Consider the following 23,036-nt stretch of genomic DNA (forward strand, 5'->3'; position numbering starts at 1 on the left):
AGAACGGCGGGTTCTTCTAACCAGCTAGCTGGCTACCATCATGGGGGGGGAGGGGCGCAGTCAGGTTGCGGGGGGAGCCTGCGGTAAGCTGAGGGTGTGGAGAGGGGGAAGGGTGGGTGAACCGGGAGGAAGCCGGGAACGCCTTGCCGTACAGGTCGCTCATTAGCACCGGTGCTAATTTCCGCTAATGAAGGAAGGAGCCCGCGGCAGGAGCGGAGCAGGACGAGCGAGAGGATGTTTACCAGCCCAGGATGCTGCAAGCGTGTCTGATTAAAGCTAATCACGAACGGCTTGAACCCCGGCGGTGAGCATGCACCTCTGGCGGTAGTGCGACTTTGATCCCTGTCTCTTACTGCACTAATCAAGCCATCCAGCAATTTCCCCCAGAATTAGCACAGCTCCCAGGCTGAATTCGGGCCCTGGATTACGAAGGCCCCCCCAGCTAGAGAAGGCCTCGCTACCATTGCTCTCATAAGGCGTCTCCTCAGATCTCTATCACCGGCTGGATATCAGCTGAGTCATCCTTGTACACTCCATGCTCTTCCAGCCAATCAGAGAAAAGATCTGGATGCTGCGTTGACTCGTATGCGGTGATTATTGACCCGTCCAGGCTGCCGTACAGATGAAGCCGGCCTTCGTTCCTCTTAAGAGTTGGGAGATAGAGCACAGTTTGATGAACAGCTCAGGAAATGAAGGGAAAAAAACACAGCCAAAGTGCATAAACAATAAAGTATGTGATAATCAGTCAATCAGCGGCGTTAATCAAAAGCACACCCCACACGCGAGCCGTGTTCATCGCTGTGTCTCGGATATGCAAATGTCCATCACTCCCGGGCGATACAATCCTCTGTCGCCAGCCGCCGCTACTAAGAATGCTGGCAGGATCTTACTGACGCCATCACCTCCGTGGTGAGGCTGCCTGCGGCCGGCCAGGTTAAATATCACTGCCTCACCTGGTGTGACACCTCGCAGTCGGTCATGCCCCCAGTCACGCCTCAGTGCCCCCACGGCCGTCAGCGTCAGGGGCACCAGAGTCGGGGGGGGGGGGGGGGGCACTCTGCTGCTACTCACTGATTGGGTTCTCACTGAGGAGTTTGCCAGAACACAGCAACAACTGCAACCTTAAATTGGCACTTAAGCAGCTCTTGTATTATATTTACAATTGTCAGACAGTGATTTGTGTTTTGCCAAATGAAATTGCACTTTTATTTTCTGTCTGTTGGTTTATTGTCTCTGTGTGTGTGTAATTTAAATATAATACCAGAAGTTGCACATTAAGATGCCAGGATATACAATTTTTATGCATATACACATACACACCTGTTCCCCTGGTAACTGGACTGTAAAGGGATGGAAAATCATTAGGGCAAAAAAAAATTGTTTACCTCCTTTGGGTTTCGGGGCTGTAATTTCGCTGTTGGGGGGGGGACTCACACTAATGCACATCAATCTGTCTCCTGCTCACTCTCCTGTCTCCCCCCCGTCTGCTTTCCATCCCGGCGTTATTCTCTTCTGACGTCCCCTGTTCTGGTGCCTGAACATCAGTTTCCACGGTCTTTTAAGCACTTGTGTTATTTGCATTCAGTAGCGCACAAACGGTTATATTCTGCGGCAGAAGCACGGTGCAGGTCAACTTCACGCGCCTGGTGTCTCACTCGGGTCGTCGTTTTGTCGCCTCCGATTCCACGACATATTGTTGATTACAGAACCTCCGGGAAATCTATTCATGCTGGCGGAGACAAAAATATCACTTAGCGGGACCTTCCCCCACAAGAGGGCGCCGTTGGATAGGAAGCCGCAAAGGCGAACCCGGGGGTAAACAGCCCGACCACGCTGGGTACCAGCAGGGGGCTGCCTTCTTGGGCTGTCTCAGCTCCCTGGGAATCTCCCGGCATGTCGACTACAGGTAAATGAGCATGCTTTTTAAGTAATGTGGAGGACACCTGCACGCGAGCCTTATCTTGTGAATATCTTGTAAAGGTATTTAAGATTATCCTTCCATCTTCCTTGCCACCACCCCAGGCCACGGGGGGCAGTTGGTCACATGACCGTGCAGAAATCACATGTTATATTTATTGTACGGACGCCTGTCATCCAGAATCACGCTTCTGCTGAGCGCTCTTGTAGCAAAGTCATGTAAAATAGATGCATTTTGTGTCTGCGCTCAACAAATCGAAACCCCTCTGCAAATTTACATAATAACAAGCTGCTTCTCTTGACGTTTGTTTTGCAAACAGTTGCTGCAGAGATATATTTCCTTATTCAGCCGGTGACATCGCCCCCCCCCCCCCCCCCACAGGCACACACATACACATAGTAACCAGAGCATGAGCAGAATCTTAACCTCCCAGGGTCCATAAGAGCAGGCTGTCCTGTTAGGAAAGGAAACATGGACCCTGTTGCTAAACCATTGAGAAAGAATCTCAGCCCACAAGGTTTTCTGTGAAATCCCCTATGGTACGAGAGGGTAGAACCACGTGTAATTTTCAGTAACCTTAAATAAGCCACATGCTTAGTAACGCAGTGAATAAAATGGTAGATAATGCGAAGCCTTTGTGAGATCAGCATGTGAGCAGCGAGCTGGCAGGTCCCCCGGTTTAACGGGAGTCCAAACTGCGGCCGACTAAAAGATACCACGGCGATCCCGGGATCCCACGGCCGCGTGGGCGTCCTAGTGCGGAGCTCCGAGCCTCCCATCGCGCGACGGCATCTAACCTGCGGCTTTCCCAGCGCGTGGCAAGTAAGCGGGGACACGCATTACGGCTCCGCATGGAAGGAGGTGATGGGGGACGGTGGTCGCCGTGAAGATCAGCGGCATGTCCATTTTGCGAACTGTTTCGTAATGGAAGCTTATGAAGGGTTAATATCATAATATCAAGCAGCGTCTCGCACCCCCTATCTGCCGCGTGCCGGAGCGCTAGGCATTGCAACTCTGTGTAACAAATCTGTATTTCTGCAGCATCCCGATGACTGCGAGGCGTTATCAAACGCCATAAAAGAAGTTCTGCCAGACAGGCTGGCCTTCATTTGTATGAGTTTGTCTGTTTGTGAAGGCCCAGTAGAAGCCAACCGTTGGTAGCTCATTAATCGATAAACACGCAACCTTGTGTAAAACGCTCTCAGAAAAGAAATGTGCTTCTTCGTGTATTTCCTTGCTTGTAATTGCCTTACACTCCAGCAACAGAAAAGCCATTAACGATGGTTCTACAACCATTGTACAAATGAGTAATCATTGATTAATTAAACGAAATAAAGATATTTATTATTTTAAGGAGCAACATTTTATGAATGAATAATATTAATGGAGTGTTTTATTCATTATTACCAGATATTCATTATAATTAATTATATATTTATAAGCATTACAGTTACTCTTATCAACAATTTAACACAATTGGGAAATTAAAGTCTTTAGCAACCTCATTTGGTTTAAAGTGACTTTCGTTAAAATCATTAAAATTTTAAATTTAAGAGGCTCAGCTGAGCCTAATTAATGAGTTTCTCAGCTGGACTGGATAGTAGCGTGCAGAATGGCTGGTGGGGGGGTCAGGGTTAGGAAAAGGTGCTGTGACATGAGCGGGGTGGGGGGGCGATGGTAGGTTATGCAGGCGGCTGGCTGACGGAGCATGTGCAGCCTGTTGCGGTCACATGACCACTATAAACCTCGGTCTCTCAATTTGATTGGTTAGTAGATGCATCTCCCCTCCTTTCTGTGCACCCTTGTCCCTCCTTGTTCTTTCTACGTTTAGGAGCCACCGGTGACGGCCAGCTGGTCTGTTTCCCATGGCATCCCAAACACCTCCATGTTCTTCCCTTTCTCCTGTTTTGGCGGCACTTTGATTAGATCGAGAAGCTGCTTTTAGGTTCTGACACCTGCGTGGCTCAGGTGTGCCAGCGTGTTCCGCAGGGATGCAGGCACGCAGAGGACGTTTCATCTCCAGGCCTGTCCCGGGCCTGTGTGCAGAGCGTCCTCTCATGTACGTACCCTTCACACTCGCGCTTGGGTACGCTCTCCCCGGCCTGCATGCAAATCCCACCTGAAGGCCTCACTATTGCTCTTGACATTCATAAAACAATTTTGGCGAGTCTGTGATATCTGCTCCCTCCTGAAATGACTTTCATGAATATGAACAGGCTGCTTATTAAAGTCAGGACAGGCAAAAAAGATTCATCTTCACCCAAACAAGTTTCGTAGCAACCCCAGACGGTCTCCTCCCTGGGGACGAGGCTGGTTTTTCTGAACACTTTGTTATCTCCCGCGAATCCATATCTACTACAAGGCCATGTTCAGACTGTCGATTACCTCTGTGGGGTGACATGAAAGGCATTAAGGGCAAGAAAGCCACTAATTTATGGACCAACATGTATGTTTATGGATTTCTCCCGGAATCCATTTTAGCGATTTCTGCGTAGGCTTGGTCTTCATAAATCAACATCCATAATCACAATTCTGTTATTGAGCTCTATATTTTTGCGTTCTGTGCTGCACATAATCTGATTTGCTGGGGCGCAAATAAAAAAAAATTTGATTCTGGTTTCCACTCAGAATAAACTGCTGTGATGCTAACCACACCGCTAATGACATTTAGTCTCTCTTACAAATAGTTTCGGGCAAGCTTTTCAATAGGCTCTTATTACAACACACTTTGGACTGTAATCCTACGCCATTCTCCCCCATCAAGTTACAAGGCAGTAATATATGACTCAACATATCATTCTGAGCATCATTATTCAGGTTCTCGTCATTGCTCAGCATTCGTCAGGCAGAATTTTTTAATAGTCGCTCTACGTCTATGAAACCAATGTGAGGTCATCATATATACTTAAAGTATTAATTTGATCATTTGGGATATAGATAGTCACCCCCCTTGTTTCTCGTCATCTTGTAAAGCATCTGTCCCTTCTGAGGGAAACTAGAGTGGATTTACAAGTGATGAGTCAGTCTGCTGAGTGGGCAGTTATTGTTCAGGGTCTGTTCCAGTTAAAGCACCTGAGAAGCATATATACCGCTTGTATGATGCACCAGTGCATTATGGTCCTCTGATCTCAAGTCCCACCCTACAGTTATGGTAAAAAAAATTGTGAAATCTTTGCAATGAACCGGCTTTCCGCATGAATGGCTCTTAAATGATCTTCATCTAAGTTATAATTTTAAATAAAGACAGAGTGATTTAACAAATGATTATATATAATTAATCTCTTTTGAGAATATGTTTCCAGTCTTTGAACCATTCCTCAGGGTGAGAGCTGATAAGGGTTTACACAATGCTGTGAGAAGCATTGATTGCTGTACTCAGTATTTGTGGAGATGATTAGGGGGGGCTAACTTTGCCCCTGTCTGCGTCCAAGCTCAACCAGCATATTCATAAACCTGTTTATCACAGAATGACATTGATCGCTAAGTGATCATTGTATATCCATGCATGTCGGTAGGGGTTGTCTTTGAAGTTCTGTTGTGCAGCCACAAGGGGCCCTGAAGCCTGGGGCTGGAGTAAACTGGCAACCTGGAGGACATCAAGACTTTGATGGGAGACTGGCCCAGATCGCCCCCTCGCTTCCCTCCCTTCCTCCATTCTCATACCTCGCAGCTCCTCATTGCTAATTTGCTAAGCTCCGTCACACCAAGTTAAACATCATTGTTACTGCAAGCTTTCTCCTCACACATGCGAAAGGTTCTAGAGTAAAATCTTTAAAAAAAATCTCCCCATTTAGTTCATTTATAGATCAGACAAATTATACTCCCTGATTAGCACATAATACAAAAGCATACAATATACCGAGGCACATAAATCTACAATCCTCAAGACAGAACATACTGTATGGTTAACAGGATAAATAAGGAAACCGTTTAAAGGTTTTGAAATTCAAAATTTTACAATTTACAAATCGATACTGCGCTGCTGGTAGTACAGATTTTATCTGCAGGGAACAGAAAACTTAACAGTGTACCATGTATATGCATTTTATTATTACATTTTTCTTATCTAGAAATAACATGGAGTATTACTCCAAACGAGTCCTCTGCTCGTGAAGAGCGTAGGCCCCCATGTTGATGCTGATGTATCTCAATTTGCTTAGACTATATATATATATATATATATATATATATATATATATATATATATATATATATATATATATATATATATCACACACACACTCACTGGCCACTTTATTAGGTACACCTTGCTAGTATCAGGTTGGCCCCCCTTTCGCCTTCAGAGCTGCCGTAATTCTTCATGGCATAGACTCAGCAAGGTGCTTGAAACATTCCTCAGAGACTCCGGTCCATGTTGACTTGAGAGCATCACGTAGCTGCTGCAGATTTGTCGGCTTCGCCGTCATGATGCGAATCTCCCTTTACGTCCCACAGTTGTTCTGTGGGACTGAGATCTGGTGACTGAGGAGGCCATTTGAGTACAGTGATCTCACTGTCATGTTGATGATATGAGCTGTGTGACATGGGGCGTTATCCTGCTGGGCGCACTGTGGTCATAAAGGGATGGGCATGGTCAGCAGCGGCACTCAGGTAGGCTGTGGCATTTAAACGATGCCCAGTTGGTACTAAGGGGCCCAAAGTGAGCCAAGACATTATCCGCCACACATTTAGGTCACCAGCAAAGGCTTGAACTGTTGATACCAGGCAGGATGGATCCAAGCTTTCATGTTTACACCAGATTCTGACCCAAACATCACAGCAAAAATCGAGACTCATCTGAGCAGGCAATGCTTTTCCCAGTCTTCCATTGTCCAGTCTGGTGAGCCAGTGCTCACTGTAGCCTCGGCTTCCCGTTCTTAGCTGACAGGAGTGGCACCCGGTCTGGTCTTCTGCTGCTGTAGCCCATCTGCTCCAGGGTTCAATGTGCTGTGCATTCAGAGATGCTCTTCTGCATACCTTGGTTGTAACGAGTGGTTCTTTGATTTACTGTTGCTTTTCTATCAGCTTGAACCAATCTGGCCATTCTTCTCTGACCTCTGCCATCAACAAGCCATTTTCTCTCAGAGAACCACCTTTCACTGGATCTTTTTTTTTCTTTTTCAGCCAATATTCTCTGTAAACCCTAGAGATGGGTGTATGTGAAAATCCCAGTAGATCAGCAGTTTCTGAAACACTGTTACCAGACCGTCTGGCACCAACAATCATGCTGCAAAATCTCAGCATCACCTGGCTTCCCTATTCTGGAGTTTGATGTGAATATTAACTAAAGCCCCTGACCTGTATCTGCATGATTTTATATGTCGTGCTCCTGACATATGATTGGTTGATTAGATATTTGTTTCAACAAGCAGCTGAACAGGTGTACCTAATAAAGTGGCCAGGATCTGTGTGTGTGTGTGCGCGTAGATTTTTAATAGTCATACTCAAATATTAAAACCACTTGTCTTGTATAGTGCTCACCCTTCAGGCACGGACTCTACAAGCCCTCTGAAGGTATCCTGTGCTATCTGGCATCAAGACATTACCAGCAGATCCATTAAGTCCTTGTCAGCTTTGTGGTGGGGCCTCCATGGGTTGGACTTCTTTGTGCAGCAGATCCCACAGACACTTGATTGGATCGATATCTAGTGAAGACCAAGTCAACACCTTGAACTCTTTTCCTTAAAAACATATTGAATTCTGTTCCCCAAACCATTCCTGAACTATTTTTTGTAGTGTGACTGGGTACATTATCCTGCTGTAAGAGGCCATCAGAGAATATCGTTTCCATGAAGGTGTGTACTCGGTCTACAACAATATTTAAGTAGGGGATACGTGTCAAAACATCCACATGAATGCCAGGACCCAAGGCTTCCCAGCAGACCATTGCTCAGAGCATCACACTGCCTCCATCAGCTTGCTTTCTTCCCATAATGCACCCTGGTGCCATATCTTCCTCAGGTGAATGAAGGACACAAACGCACACGCATGATGTAACAGAAAGCGTGATTCATACACAAGGCCATCTTCTTCCATTGCTCCATGGTCCAGTTCTGTCACTGGTGGGCCCATTGTTGGTGCTTTTGGTGGTGGACGGGGGTCAGCAGTTCTCCTGTGGGATCAGACCAAACGGGCGAGCCTACACTCCTCACACGCCTCAGTGAGCCTTGGTTGCCCATGACCCCATCTTTGGTTTAGCAGTTGACCTTCCTTGGACCACATTTGGTAGGTACTGACCAATGCGTGCCAGCAACACCCCACAAAACCTACCATTTTGGAGATGCTCTGACCCAGTCTTCTAGTCATCACAATTTGTCCCTTGTTAAAGTCGCTCAAATCGTTATTCTTGCCCATTTCCTTGCTTCCAACGCATCAGTCTGAAGAACCGCCTGTTCACTTGCTTAATATATAATGACACCTTTGACAGGTGCCACTGTCAATGTTATTCATGTCACCTGTCAGAGGTTATGACTGACCGGTGGTGTGTGTGTGTGTGTGTGTGTGTGTGTGTGTGTCTCTCTCTCTCTCTCTCTCTCTCTCTCTCTCTCTCTCTCTCTATATATATATATATATATATATATATATATATATATATATATATATATATATATATATATATATATATATATAAATAACCGAGGAAATATAGGTAAACGCTGGAGGTGAGCTCATGGATGAAGGGATTTCCCAGAGGAAGGAATGAACCATGACAGCTGTAAAGGGGCTAAAAACCTTGAACAATATATTATACATATTTACGGTTGACCCAATTTACGTGTCATACGTACTAATTACAGTTAATCCTTAACTCGGCATTGATGCCTTACCGTTAGAAATACACGTGGTCTTTTTCAGCCTACTTCTATTAAGAACACATGAGCAGTACGCATAGACTGATCTGTCTGGATTTGGTATGTCCCAGTGTCAGCCCGGACAGTTTGTAGGTTTTAACGATTTTATACGTTAAATTGAGGCTACATGTTGATATGACTGGACTTTTTCTTTACACTCCTTATATATTCTGTCCTGCTAAACGTTTTTTCTGTCTTGAGCTTCCTCCATAAATTACAGTATGCTAATCTCGTTCCAATCTTAGAAGAATTTCAAAGTCCATTTATTAATCTTCAAAGCGCAACTGACGCCATTTTGAGTCTTTCTATCAGGGCAGTACAGTTATGAAGATGACAGTAAATACGGAGCCAAAATGAACGGCATTGAACACAGTTTCATAACCTGAATTTGCTTTGTAAAGCTTAGCCCCAAGCGGACACAATCAGATGGGTAGTTCCACTGCACCAGAGGGGGGTGACACATTTTCGATTACGGAGAACATAGCCAAAGAAAATATATTTAATACATAATATAACTCCAAAGGCTCAAGTTCTGATAAGGACACATGTATTTTTAATTGTGGGTGAACTGTACTTTCTGTTAACAGCTTAAATTTTGTACAATATCCCCGCGTCCCCCATCCTGCTATTGGTTGCGCCCACACTCCAGCTGATCGGCCTTGGCTCCCGGTGCGGACCCTCGGACTGTCCACGGCCGTATTTGCCCTGAATTCGCACGGTTCATACTGCCTCTCTTGTAACGGCCGCTCGTCTCGGGAGAGCACTCCGCCTTCCGTGGTGATCTGGACCAGAAAGCCCCTGGTGAGGCAGGGTTCTCTCTTTTTGTCCACGGCTGGGCGAGGAGCCTCCTCACAGCGAACAGGCCGCTTCCTCGTCCCCGGTCTCGCCTGACTACGCCCGCCGTTTCGAGCTATGGGGGACACGGGCAGCGAACGCAGCAAGCCGCCCAGCATACCGCCCCGCTGTCCTTGCGGGTTCTGGGGGTAAGGCGCCGGGGTTCACGGCGATGGCTGGGCTGCTAATTCTATGGGGCTAGGATGGTGGGAAAAGCCCCCATTGTTGTGGAGAAGCATCGGCGGCTAGGCCGGGATGGGGGCGGGGGACCTCCTCCTTTACGGGGTGATAGGGCTGAAAATCTCCGCCTGTGTCCTGCGATCAGCTGTACCGTTTCTAACCAGGCCGGGTAGCCCGGGTTTACTCTCCTTTAGTTGCTTGTTAATGTTTATTTCCCTGGCACAGCTTAATGTCAAATATTACAGCGTGTCTATATCTAAAGCTTACGGCTTGGGGCGTTTTTCGGACACACGGGCTGCTGCTCTGTATAGCACTGGATTTTTTCGGTATGTAATTTCATATGGTAATTCCGGTTCCTTCTCATTAATGGTTATGCGCCAGGCATATGTTAAACATTATGCCCTAATCAGATTTCTGTCAGCTTCATTCACGGTCCTGTTTGTTGTTCCCTTTCTAAGTGTCACTTTAGTATTTGTCTGCGTTATTTTTACGTTTTCCATGTCTGTCACGGTTTGAAGACCGTCCCTGGAATGCTTGGTAACGCGAGGGTTATGTGGACTTTTAATGACACCAAACTGGTCGAAAACTGCCCTCTAGTTTCCGCCTCACTGTAGGAAATAGCCTTTAAAGAACTGCAAACATGGAGGGACTGGCCTCTCCGGTGACTTATGTGGGGTTTCGGCTCTGCCTGTTTGCACACTGATTGTGGTCGCAGATAGTGCCTTTAGTGTATATAGTCTAAGTTTCTCGCCTTGGTGGATTAACATTTGGGTCACTGTGCACCTTGTATGTTGGCTGTTCATGGGGTTTTTATTTTCTGTTTTAAAAATGTGTGACTGCTGGGAAAGACAGGCGAAAAGCAGTATCTTTGGATCTAAAAGGCGTTTTCTCGCCTCCTGGTCACTGGCGTCCTTGGCCTGCCACAGGCTGTTTGTACCTAGTGGGACCGAGGGACTGGGCTCTCGAGCTGGGGCTGCGGTGTGCTTCTGATGCCGGTGGGACTGTGTTTCCCTTTACTAACACGTGAAGCAGATTAACTGGGAGGCCAGGGGTTGTTCAGCACATCCCATAAATGCCAGACGCTTGTAGGGACCTGGAGACAGTGTCTCACTAGTGGGGCGTCTGACTTGACACGCTTGGCAGGCAGTGGCTGTACGTGGTCAGACGTGTTCGCACAGCTGTGGTGTTTGGGGGGGTGGGGGGTGCTGTGGGCTCAGTGGTAGGTGGGGGGGGGGGGTGGTGGGGGACTACGAGTCATGGAGACCAGTGGTATTGCTAGTGAAGGGCTATTTTTGGATCTTAGGAACCTTGTTTATCACAAAATGTCGAGTTACCTTTTCGGGTTTAACAAATAAACATTAAAGCCCCCCCCCCCCCCATGGTGTTTTCTGTCATCTCCGTACTGCAGGACCCTGGAAATTCCCATGTGATTTCAGCTTCTCAGTGACAGGTCCTTTGTGCAAGACGTCCAGGATTCCTAATGTAAATTTAGTGTATTTTAAAAGAACCCCAAAGTGCTTTTGTACCTTGACCGTGGTGCCTGAGTTACATCCTGCTGTTTGCTCTGATCTTGCTCCTGAGACGGTTAGTGCCTCGTGAGGGTTAAGCACCAGGGGCTGTTTCTCGGGCTTCAGCTGTCCCGATATTAGCAGAGAGCATGTAAGCGTCTTTGTGTGCGTCTCTCCGATGCAGAGCTGACGCCCCCCATTTTCGGCCAGCCGCTGCGTGTAAGGGTGCCTCTCTCGTTCCTCCCTCTCATTCTGCTGTCGACGTTACTTCCATGACTCTCCCATATCGTTAGTGGCCAGATGGTCTGCTTGGGCAATTTGGCTGTGTCTCTTTGCCTCTAGGGGGCGCTGTCACGGGCCTCACCGGGGATTGAATCCCGTAACTTATTCTTGTGTGTTTGCCTGTGTGCCTCACCACCCTGTCTCTCCCCTTCCCCTCTCGGCGGAGTGCGTGGGCAGCCTCGACCACTTGATTGGTGCCCTCCCCGCCTCATGAGCCTTAATTACGAATGACATTTAACAGGAGAAGCTAAATGAATCCTGCTCTGGCTTCATTATCGCCATGCAGCCCTGGGCTTGATTGGCTTGGTGAGAATTGGAGGGGGAGTCGTTTGCCTGCTCCCTCTTCTCCCTCACTTCGCACTCCTTCATCTGGGAGGTGCTTCCTGTACCTTGTGGATCCTGCTCTCCTTTGGGGGTGGGTGGGAACATCACCTGATCTGTTTTTTGGTGGGGCTCTTTGTTTCGGGGTCGGGTGGTGCGGATAAGGATGTGCATGTACCCACACAATATAACCAGAGACGACCGAGGTGGATTCTGATTTCACCGCACATTTGGCCTGCCCGTTTGCGATCTGCTAAACAGACGCGCAAATATCCACACAGCCTGCCCTGTACTGGATCCCAGCCTCACCCCGGTGAGGTTTGGCCGTGGCCTCTGTCCGGCAGGGAGGTACTCAGCGAAGCGACTGTTTCTTCGCCTGCTTATTGGTCTGGGGAGAGATCAAGGCTCCAGCTACATGGGGCCTGCACCGCCGATTGACTTTGACTAATGATCTCCATGGGCACGGCCGAAAATAACCACTGCTGGCGCAGACCAAGGCTTTCGGGCCATTATTGGCACTGCTCGCCACTCCGGTAACCAGGGACTCAATTAGATCGGTGCCCGGTTTAAAAGCCTCATAGTTGTCTGATATAGCATATTTACAGTGTCGCCCTGCGTCCGTGTTTGGAAACGTTTTGTGTTACGGAAATGTGCACCAGATTTGTCGAATTTACATCCATGAAAAAAAAAAGGCCATTTTCTTGACGGTGATGAGAGATCCGATGCTGTCTCTCGGAAGTAGGTCAGCAGAGAGCGATCCGGGTATGAAAATGGACTTGTCACCTGTAGGTTGTCAGTTTGGGGCCCCAGAGCGGCTCTCCCATCAGACCCTTGAGAAGGGTGCCTAACCTGAATCAGGCCAGTGAAGAACCCAGATGTGTGTCATTAAAAATGGTTTGGGCGAAAGTGTGAGCTGCGAGTGTGGAATTGGTTAGCTTTCCTGTGTGCCAATGCGGCCGGGGCTATAGTAAGGCACCACGGGAGCTGGTTTTAGGCATAACGTAGCCCAGGGGTGGGGGGTGGCCTTCGGTGTCCCCATGTTTCTTTGTGGCACGTCAGGGTTCGTCCTGCTCTTTGCGTTTTTGTGCGATGCTACCTGTCTGTTTGTGTGTGTCAGTCTTTCCCGTGCCTAGTTAAAGCAGCGAGCGCACACTCCTAGAATCTCCGCCGCCTGACGCCCGCCCCCACACTGTTACTGCTGATTGGGTCTAGGGGTGGCCGCTGCTGCGCGGAGCCATTTCCGGCCTGCAGTCGGAAGCGATCTGGGCAACATGGGGCCGTGACTCGCGGGTCGTGGGCCAACTGGGGGACCAGGCACAAATGCTGCAGGCAGACTGGACTGGGGTGATGGTGCTGCATGCGGGGAGCTATGCTGATGTTAATAGAGGGTCTGTAACAAGATGAGCAGCCCTCCGTGTGGAAATGTAGGCGCATGAGTGTGTTTGTGTGTGTGTGTGTGTGCGTGCGTGCGTGCGTGAGCCTTGTTTATAAGCTCAGTAAAAAGGCCCGGAGAATAATCTCACTGTCAGTTGTCATCTTTTTTGACATCGGTGGCAGTTTAAGAGCCTGCGGTTTCCTTGTCAGGGGCTGTTTTAGTAACCCAGTGTTTCTCGCTTTTTAAACTCTGCCCAGGGTTACTTCTCTGCTGTTTGCCAGATGTTAAGGCTTCCCGTCTTTGTACTCCGTTGGGATTTTTGTGGGTTAAGTCTGCACTCTTTGTTTCCTAATCAGCACACAGCGCCGCCTTTTCTCTCTCTCTCTCTCTCTCTCTGTGTGTGTGTGTGTGTGTGTGTGTGTGTCTGTGTGTCTGTGTGTCTGTGTGTGTGAGCGACTCCCTCCACGCTCCGCTCTCATCTTAAGAAGTCTGCAGTGGAGTTATTTTCATTTACAATTAGTGATGTACAAATGCACGTAGAGATTTCCACAAGTTAAACCAGATACCCCCGCCTTCCCCCTCCCCTTGCCAGAAGAATGCGCTCCTCTGGAACGCCCTCTGCAGGAACGTTGTGTAACCTCTCGCATGGGTTTCTCTTTGCCAGGTCCAGCAAAACGATGAACCTGTGCTCCAAGTGTTTTGCAGGTAAGTTTTCTGTCCTCCCGTCTATCGAGTCCTATTCAGTAGACGGCAGCTCTGCCGGTTTTCCAGAACATGGCGGGCGGGGGTTATTTCTGTTCCTCGGATGTAGGGCACGGCTAGGTGCGGGCTGTGTGTCATGTGATCTCGTACGTCCCTCCCTCCAGTGCCCCTGGAGATGTGGACAGATGGAGGTTAGGTGGAGCAGTGTGGGTAAATGATCCAGACTGGCTGCATGGTGTGTCCTTTACCTGGCAGTGCAGCCAGATCCACGTACTGTAAGATCATACAGCTCATGTGTGTAGTTCTGTAACTTTCCAAATATGGCCAAAAATGTTACTTATCAGAGCAGGTATTCTGGTAAAGACTTCTATACGTTTCTCTCCTAAGCTTACGTGATATCAGAGTATATGAAATGAAATATGTACAGTGTGGGGCCGTGATGAGAGATTTGAGGGTCTGATTGTCACTCCCTTGTGTCTAGGAGGCCCTGGCTGTGGCCCCCACCCCCCCCCCATGGGAAAATGGCCCGAGAGCCAGGCTTCGCATTGCTGCACTTTTGGGGCAGGCTTAAGTGTCCCGCTGGAATCCGTCACCTTCTGAAGTGGAGCGTGGGTTATAAATGACCATGTGACTGTGTCAAGTTGACGGTGTCAAGTTGGGAGCGGAGACACTGGCCCCTCCAGCTCCGCAGTCTTCTGAGGGCACTTTGTTCCCAGAGACTTGCATTTTTTGGTCTAAGCAGTCGGTCCCGCTGGACCGGTGCTGGACCCCATTCAGGCTCAGTGGCCTGAGGTTCACGGGGACGATGGCGGGCCGTTTGGCGGGCTGTTCTGAGCTCTCATCCCCACACTGACACTTTTTTTTTTGTTCTCAAAGCCCTCTGAGGTCAGGCTGCTGAATGCGTTGTAAATCTCAGTTCCCCCACGAGCGGGCGGGGCTGTGAGACCGTGCACTTGCGTGTGTGTGCGTGTGCGTGCGTGTGTGTGTGGGGTGCTCGCGTTGTGCTCCCTCCCGGCTCTCTGCACGCACAGAGGGGTAGCTCTACTTATTGCCACTCTGTCAATAGGCAGATTGTCTGCCTGCGATGGAGAGGGAGACGCGCTTCCCCTTCAGGCCTCTCTTTTGCCAAATATCTCATGTCCCCCTCCCCTTCCCCCAAGGTCTCACTCCTCCCATCCTCTGTTTCCCACTGTCTCCCTCCCCAGACGTCCAGAAAAAGCAGCCGGACGAGGACTGCGCTCCAGAGCCCGCCCCTGGGACTGGTGGCAGCCAGTCAGCAGTGTTCTGTAGCGAGACAAGCAGCAGCAGTAGCCAATCCCTGACGTCGGTGCCCTCCAGCTCCGAGGAGCCGTCGCCTGAAGTCTTGGGCCAGGCGCCCCCTCCTGCCCAGGAGGGTGAGTACGCCGGCGTGCTGTCCATCATACTCGGACCCCTCTGGAGGCCGCCAGTCGTTTTCTCAGACAGTCTGATTAGAGTAACGAGTTGAAATCCAAGCCCCTAATTAGCCGAATCAGGAGTGTCGATACTGAAATATAATAAGCGCCTGGAATGGCCTTCTGTTCTCAGGGGGGTGAGGGGGGCACTCAGCTGTTCCGTTTACCCGTCTAACAGCACCTCACCGCTGGCAGACGCGCAGCAACCCCGCGATGGCGAGAGTGCCTTTGGCTGCTTGCTTCAGTGCTGGAGATGGTGCAGAAGTGTAGTCAGGGTCCTTTAAACAGCAGCGGCTGCCATTTAAGTTTCTTTGTTCGAAGTGCAGCCGTTGAGGAATGTCACCACAGGGCGAGCGACGTCAGCCTGCTTCCAGCTGACTGCTGTTTCTTGTCCCTCCGGTTAGTGAAAAGGTACCTTTTGCCCTGGCTGCGATTTAACGCCAACGTTGCCGGGTCACAGGGGGGGTTGTGGTCAGTGGGCCTGTAGTCACGCAGCACATTATGGCATCTACTTAGGCTGATGGGCGCCCAGCTTCCTCCCTCACACTTTGGGGCTATAATGACCTGCAAGAAAAAAATCGTCACTTTTCTGCTGAATTAAAATCAGCAAAGTGACGAACTTCAGTGGAGTTCAGTTTAAACTGGGGCCTGATTTTTCACTCTGACAATGCCCTGCGCTCTCCTTGTGTTCTCCTCACGCTGCCCCTGCGCTCTCCTTGTGTTCTCCTCACGCTGCCCCTGCGCTCTCCTTGTGTTCTCCTCACGCTGTCTGTGCGCTGCCCCTGTGCTCTCCTTGTGTTCTCCTCACGCTGTCTGTGCGCTGCCCCTGCGCTCTCCTTGTGTTCTCCTCACGCTGTCTGTGCGCTGCCCCTGCGCTCTCCTTGTGTTCTCCTCACGCTGCCCCTGCGCTCTCCTTGTGTTCTCCTCACGCTGCCCCTGCGCTCTCCTTGTGTTCTCCTCACGCTGCCCCTACGCTCTCCTTGTGTTCTCCTCACGCTGTCCCTGCGCTCTCCTTGTGTTCTTCTCACGCTGTCCGTGCGCTGCCCCTGCGCTCTCCTTGTGTTCTCCTTACGCTGTCTGTGCGCTGCCCCTGTGCTCTCCTTGTGTTCTCCTCACGCTGCCCCTGCGCTCTCCTTGTGTTCTCCTCACGCTGCCCCTGCGCTCTCCTTGTGTTCTCCTCACGCTGCCCCTGCGCTCTCCTTGTGTTCTCCTCACGCTGTCTGTGCGCTGCCCCTGCTCTCTCCTTGTGTTCTCCTCACGCTGTCCGGGCGCTGCCCCTGCGCTCTCCTTGTGTTCTCCTCACGCTGTCCGGGCGCTCTCCTTGTGTTCTCCTCACGCTGTCCGGGCGCTCTCCTTGTGTTCTCCTCACGCTGTCCGGGCGCTCTCCTTGTGTTCTCCTCACGCTGTCCGGGCGCTCTCCTTGTGTTCTCCTCACGCTGTCCGGGCGCTCTCCTTGTGTTCTCCTCACGCTGTCCGGGTGCTCTCCTTGTGTTCTCCTCACGCTGCCCCTGCGCTCTCCTTGTGTTCTCCTCACGCTGCCCCTGCGCTCTCCTTGTGTTCTCCTCACGCTGCCCCTGCGCTCTCCTTGTGTTCTCCTCACGCTGCCCCTGCGCTCTCCTTGTGTTCTCCGTGCGCTGTCCCTGCGCTGCCCCTACGCTCTCCTTGTGTTCTCCGTGCGCTGCCCCTGCGCTCTCCTTGTGTTCTCCGTGCGCTGCCCCTGTGCTCTCCTTGTGTTCTCCTCACGCTGCCCCTGCTCTCCCTTGTGTTCTCCTCACGCTGCCCCTGCTCTCCCTTGTGTTCTCCTCACGCTGTCCGTGCGCTGCCCCTGCTCTCTCCTTGTGTTCTCCTCACGCTGCCCCTGCGCTCTCCTTGTGTTTTCGTCACGCTGTCCGTGCGCTGCCCCTGCTCTCTCCTTGTGTTCTCCTCACGCTGCCCCTGCTCTCTCCTTGTGTTCTCCTCACGCTGTCCGTGCGCTGCCCCTGCGCTCTCCTTGTGTTCTCCTCACGCTGCCTCTGCGCTCTCCTTGTGTTCTCCTCACGCTGCCCCTGCGCTCTCCTTGTGTTCTCCTCACGCTGTCCGTGCGCTGCCCCTGCTTTCTCCTCACGCTGTCCGTGCGCTGCCCCTGCTCTCTCCTTGTGTTCTCCTCACGCTGCCCCTGCGCTCTCCTTGTGTTCTCCTCACGCTGCCCCTGCGCTGCCCCTGCTCTCTTTGTGTTCTCCTCACGCTGCCCCTGCTCTCTTTGTGTTCTCCTCACGCTGCCTCTGCGCTCTCCTTGTGTTCTCCTCACGCTGCCTCTGCGCTCTCCTTGTGTTCTCCTCACGCTGCCCCTGCGCTCTCCTTGTGTTCTCCTCACGCTGCCCCTGCGCTCTCCTTGTGTTCTCCTCACGCTGCCCTTGCGCTGCCCCTGCGCTCTTTTAGTGCTCTCCTCATAGTCTCTTCCTTGCAGGGATCTCCAGCACAGACACTGCCTGCGGCACGCTATCCACGCCCACGAAACGGACCTTTGACTCAGGTACTTTGCTGCAGCTCTCAGCCACATGCTGGATCTGTGATCTCGGCACTTTGTCCAGTGTGGCGAGGTTTGTCCATGGGGTGTCCGCTGTGGCCATTAACATAGAGGAGATTTTAATTATTGGTTTCCAGTTTGGGGTTATGAGAATAATGGGCATTACTGGGACTGTGAATGTCACCGATCACATGATTAGCCAGGCCGGGGCCCTGCGGCATGTCCTGACAAACCGAGGTCCATCCCTCCCACAGCCTCGGGGTCAGAGAGCGAGGCATCGCCGCAGAAGCGGACACGGCCCGACGACGAGGAACCGCGAGCCGGACCCAAGCAGAAGAGCAGGCGGCGCTGCCACCGCTGTCAGAGCAAGCTGGAGCTGGTCCAGCAGGAGTTGGGCTCCTGTCGCTGCGGTCAGTCTCAAGCAGAGTTTGCTTTAGCCCAAACTCCAAAGTCTGTCACCCGAGCGACTCTTCTGGAAGGTTCTGTGACTGCCCTCTTCACCCCTCCCCCCCACAGGTCACGTGTTCTGCATGCTGCACCGTCTGCCCGAGCAGCATGACTGCCTGTTCGACCACCTGGGCCGCGGTCGGCAGGAGGCTGTGCTCAAGATGGTCAAGTTGGACCGCAAGGTGGGCCGGTCGTGCCAGCGCATCGGAGAGGAGTGTTCCTGAACACCCCACCCCACCCCCCACGCTCTCCCCAAGCCCCACCCCCCTTCCACAGACAGACAGATGACATCGTGGGGGCCTTTCCCTCTCCACCTCAGACTACCCCCCCACTGCACATCGCATCTCCTGCCAGGCACTGCTTTGATGTGGTACAGCGGCCTGCACCCCTCCCCTGACCTTTGACCTCTGCCCACTCAGCCCTCACCTATCAGCCTTAACTGCTCCCCATTTTTTTCAGTATGAGGTCAGGGGTGGGGTTGAGGCTGGCTGCCCTGAGCTTGTGGGAAGGTGGCTGGGGAATGGACTGCTAGTCCCCGCCTCCTCCAGTCCCCACCCCTCTTCCCAGGCTTAGCCCTGCCCCCTCTGCATGTCACATGGGCCACCCCGGGTCCCTGACTAGCAGTCTTGCCCATTCTGGTCATGCAGGGTCACCTGGACGATCGCCTGCTTGTCTCAGGTTTGGGTTGGACCTGGAGAGCAGCCTCTCGCTGGCTCGTGGAGTCCACCTGTCCTCCTGGTGCTTCATGCTTCCGTTGGTGGGGGGGGCGGGGGAGAGGTCTTGTCAATCTGCAGTTCAGACTGTAGCCAGCACTCTAGGGCTACGGGTGGACTGAGACTGATCGGCACAAGTGTGTGTGTGTGTGTGTGTGTGTGTGTGTGTGTGTGTGTGTGCATGTGTGTCAGAGTGACTGGTGGGTGGGGTGGGGGGGGGGGGGGGTTATCCCAGAAGCTGGGTGTGGCTGGGAGGCCTGGGGCTGTCTGGGTTCTGGCTCAGAAGGACTGGTCCTGGTGGGTGAAGCTCTGCACCCCAGTGATGCCGAGGCCAGGCCCTCAGGCTGGCCTCTTTGGCTCGAACCCGCTGCCGTTGGCAAGTGGCTGAGAGGGTGTCAGACTGCGGAGACCAAACACACAGGCAGGGTCCTCCAGTCTCCCTCATCACCCTCATAACACTTTATTTGTTCTCAGTGATGGCTGCCGTGCCCCCCCCCCTCCCTGCCTTAATTTCCTCAGTGGTGCCCCCTTCCTCTGTCAGGTGTCCTACACCCTCATCTGCACTCTCCCACCTCTCTGCTATTCCGATTCCTGCACGCCCTCTTGCCCGCCTCCTCTTTGGGGTAGTAGAGGGTGTGATGATGAGGGGAGGGGCCTGGGTGGGGTGGGGTGGGGTGTGGGGGGGTGTCCACGAGTGCGCGAGTTTTCAGGTGCTTTTAATTTGAAAGCTGTTTTCTGTTCGGATCTGAATTTAAACGTGCAGGAGCAGGACGCCTGTGAGCTCCCATCCAGAAAGAACTGCTACATGTATTCTTATTGTTTCACATTTACTTACAGTAGAGTAGAACCGCATTTTTAGTTTAACATTGTAAAGAAAAAAACACAAAAGGCAAAAAAGACTATTCTGTATCTATTATTTTGTTCCTTTTCTTTCGTTCTTTCCTCCCCTTTTTGCTGAATGAGAATAAACTGGATTAGAGGAAGAGTGGTCTGCGTGTTCTTTGTTACGCTCCGCGTCTGGCGTTTGGTGACTAAACAGACAAATGGCGCTGGGAAAAGGCAAGCAGATGACACCTCCGCCCCCTCATGATGCTTCTTAACGTTGCCCCGAGCACTCTGTGTGTCTCCCCCATGGGCAGCTTGGGGGTAAGCGGGAAGTCAGTTCTTCTCTTATGCCGATGTGGTGATCGGGCCGGGCTCCTGTGGGAATTAGTTTGTGGCTGTAATGCTGTATTCGCCACCTCTAATGTTACCGCTGGATGCTAATCCTGTCCTCGGTCTTTTCCTCATCCTCTGGTTTGAACTTCCTGCGGTTAGAGAGGGCCGCTGGTTTGGGAGCAGCCGGTTGGGGTTTGTGTCCCGTGTGAGGGACCCCTGTTTCCATAAGCCTGAGCAAGGGTAAGATGCCTCACTGGGTCAGTGCCTCTGGGGCTGCTTTCCAATTGGGGCTATATGCCTGTGTAGTAGGACAGTCCTCTCGTGGTCAGAGTGACCTTTATGATCCAGAAAGCCAGTTGCAGTGCTCTGTTGTGTGTGCGTTCATGCTTGGGCGTCAATGTGCGGCAACTGTGTGCTTTATGTGACGTCTTGCCCTGTGGGGTCGCTTCTTCCCCGGGTAATTTATTCTTACCTGTGGCGGTTCTCTTAGCATGCAGAGGTGAGGGGAGGAGACCCACGCTCGATCAAACGGCACCTTCAAACGCTGGGCTCGCAGCCAGCCTGTTCCAGATCAGCCAGACGGGGACCCCCCTCTCGGCAGTCTCCCGGAGGGTTCATTCCGGGCGCAAAGGAACCAGCTCACAGCCGTCTCTGTCCCGTCTTAGGTGCAGGTACCAATGCCCATCAGTGGGGGGCAGTATTCATGACACAGATTTTGGATTTAAGACTCGGTAACCCATGGTTCCAGGTGAAGGGTAGGTGTTGCTGGGATGATCTTGTGTAATATACTCCGAAAAGATTACTCGCACGCGCGTAGATCAAGTTTGACGGGATTCTGTAGCATCAGTCTGTATGCCTGGCTTTGAGACTGAACCCCCTCCCAGCAGTGTATGATCTGAAGGGGCAGCTCTTTCTCCTCATTGATCCAGGCTTTCTTCTCAGACTAATGGCGTCTTCCGGAAGGTGTCTGTTTAACGATGGTGTTGACGATGCTGTTGGCGTCGATGCCAATGCGGATGAAGTTCCCGCCAAACAGAAGAAGGCCGGGGTGCGATTCATTTGCTAATGCAACAGAGGGCAGCGGTCCGGGCAGCCCAGCGGTAGCCCGTGTGTAGCCCGCGTGGTCTTGCCGATAAGTGGACCCTGATTACATTTTCCTGCAGTGACTTGGAAAGCAAGCATGTAATTACATCCCTGACACGCTAATGTCCGCACTGCTCGTGTCGTTGTGTATCTTATTAAATGCTATGGGATCCCAGAAAGCATTTCCCGCTTTCCCGAGCCAATTACCGTACTCAGATGCCAGGATTCGTCTGTGGTTGCCTTGCAGCAAAACCAGCATTGTAACTTCAAACGAGGTTGACGACCTCGGGGGGTGTGAGCGTGTTTCTCGGCACCCTAATGGATGTGTATTACTGTACGTTATTCATTTCTTTTCTTTTTTTTTGGTCAAAATCTTTCATGATCTTTTGCGATTAGTCGGGAAATTCCGGAAGCGACGTGCAGCTAATTAGCAAGGCAGAGAAGACAGCCGAAGGTATCAGGATGCGTGTTTGTGTGCTATGTTTTTTAAACGCGTCCTTGTCAGAATCCTCGTGGACGGGGGAAGTCAGGTGGGTTCCGGCACCCGTGTGGTAAACGCGGGAGGGTGGAGGGAGGTAAAATGGGGAATAAAATGGAGGGCCTGGGGTTGTGTGTTTGTGGTTGATTCGAGATGCTCTCCTAAACACCCTAGTGAAATGTGGAATAAGCGTGTGTTGTGGAGCATCCCTTGAGGATCCCAGGGTAGGCTGGAGATGAATGCAGATGGGTGACTCCATAAAATGGGTGTGGCGTCTTGGTAAGGTTCCGGAGGTGAGGCACCCACCTCGCTGCCTGTAAGACCTCAAACGAGTCCAGTGACCGAAGCCGTGTGGGAATGAGGCGGGATCCAGCCTGACTCCAGTCTTCATGGGCCGCGTTCATATTAATCCGCAGCTCTGTGGCTGTTTCCGCGCCGCCCGGCCCGCTCTCCTCCGCCGTCTGCGCTCTCGCCGTTATTGATTTTTCTCGCCCAGAGTCTCTCCACAATCCAGCGGAACGGTTTGTTTTCCTAGATGAATTTTCTCCCGGAGCCGGGCTATTTCTTTCCGGACCTCCATGGCTGGCAAAGGGTTAGTCGAGGTCACGGAGAGTTTAGCAGTTGGGATAAGGAACGGCCGCTCGCCGGGGGGGGGCAGGGCTGTGGCCTGGCCTGGCAGGTGTGTATGCAAACTGCAGTTAATCTGGTTATATCGTGGTCTCGCAAATGGTGGCGGGGGGTGAGGTGTGGGGTGAGATTATTCGCATCCCGCCTGTTTCCATGCACTGTAAGGGTAGCTGTCGCCTTTATTTCATGCAGGATATTTTAAGTGAATTTTTGGTTCAGGGGGCTAATGCGTATCCTCACGCTCAGCTCTGCAATCACACAGTGCCGTGTGTACATCCTTCATGCACTGTGCTCTGGGCTTATATGATAATTATCTGCCGGGTAGCAGATATTAAATTCCGCCCACTCTTTCACTAAAATCCCCCCCAGCTTAAAGGGACGGCAAGACGGTTTGAACTCGCTGGTAGAAGACAGGTTTCGTTATTCGTCACGCTGTGTGACCTGAAACGCGCAGCCTGTCGACGGTAAAGCGGGGCCCCCGCCATCTCCTTGGGGATGGGGTCCCTCTGATTCATAACCTGCTTCGCTAATGATCAGGGGCTGCTTTTGGTTTGAGGCGAGCTCCTTGCTGGGGGTAAGTTACCTCCTTGCTGGTAGTTATCGCTGTCTGACAAAACGCT

General features: G+C 51.4%; 1 protein-coding gene across 2 annotated transcripts; it reads left to right on the forward strand.

Annotated features, from left to right (window-relative positions):
* The first annotated feature begins 9,412 nt into the window (after nt 1-9,412).
* On the forward strand, nt 9,413-19,729 carry zfand3 (zinc finger, AN1-type domain 3). 2 transcript variants are annotated; one of them, XM_048975226.1, is made up of 6 exons: nt 9,413-9,752; nt 13,934-13,974; nt 14,453-15,365; nt 17,851-17,916; nt 18,165-18,320; nt 18,427-19,729. In XM_048975226.1, the coding sequence occupies exons 3-6, from the start codon at nt 15,056-15,058 to the stop codon at nt 18,579-18,581; spliced, it is 687 nt and encodes a 228-aa protein (XP_048831183.1). In that variant the 5' UTR covers nt 9,413-9,752; nt 13,934-13,974; nt 14,453-15,055; the 3' UTR covers nt 18,582-19,729. The 2 variants fall into 2 exon arrangements, with proteins under 2 accessions (XP_048831183.1, XP_048831184.1); XM_048975227.1 differs by having other exon boundaries at nt 15,177-15,365.
* Nucleotides 19,730-23,036: the final 3,307 nt, after the last annotated feature.

Source organism: Brienomyrus brachyistius, chromosome 14, assembly GCF_023856365.1.
Source record: "Brienomyrus brachyistius isolate T26 chromosome 14, BBRACH_0.4, whole genome shotgun sequence".
Lineage (NCBI taxonomy): Eukaryota > Metazoa > Chordata > Actinopteri > Osteoglossiformes > Mormyridae > Brienomyrus > Brienomyrus brachyistius.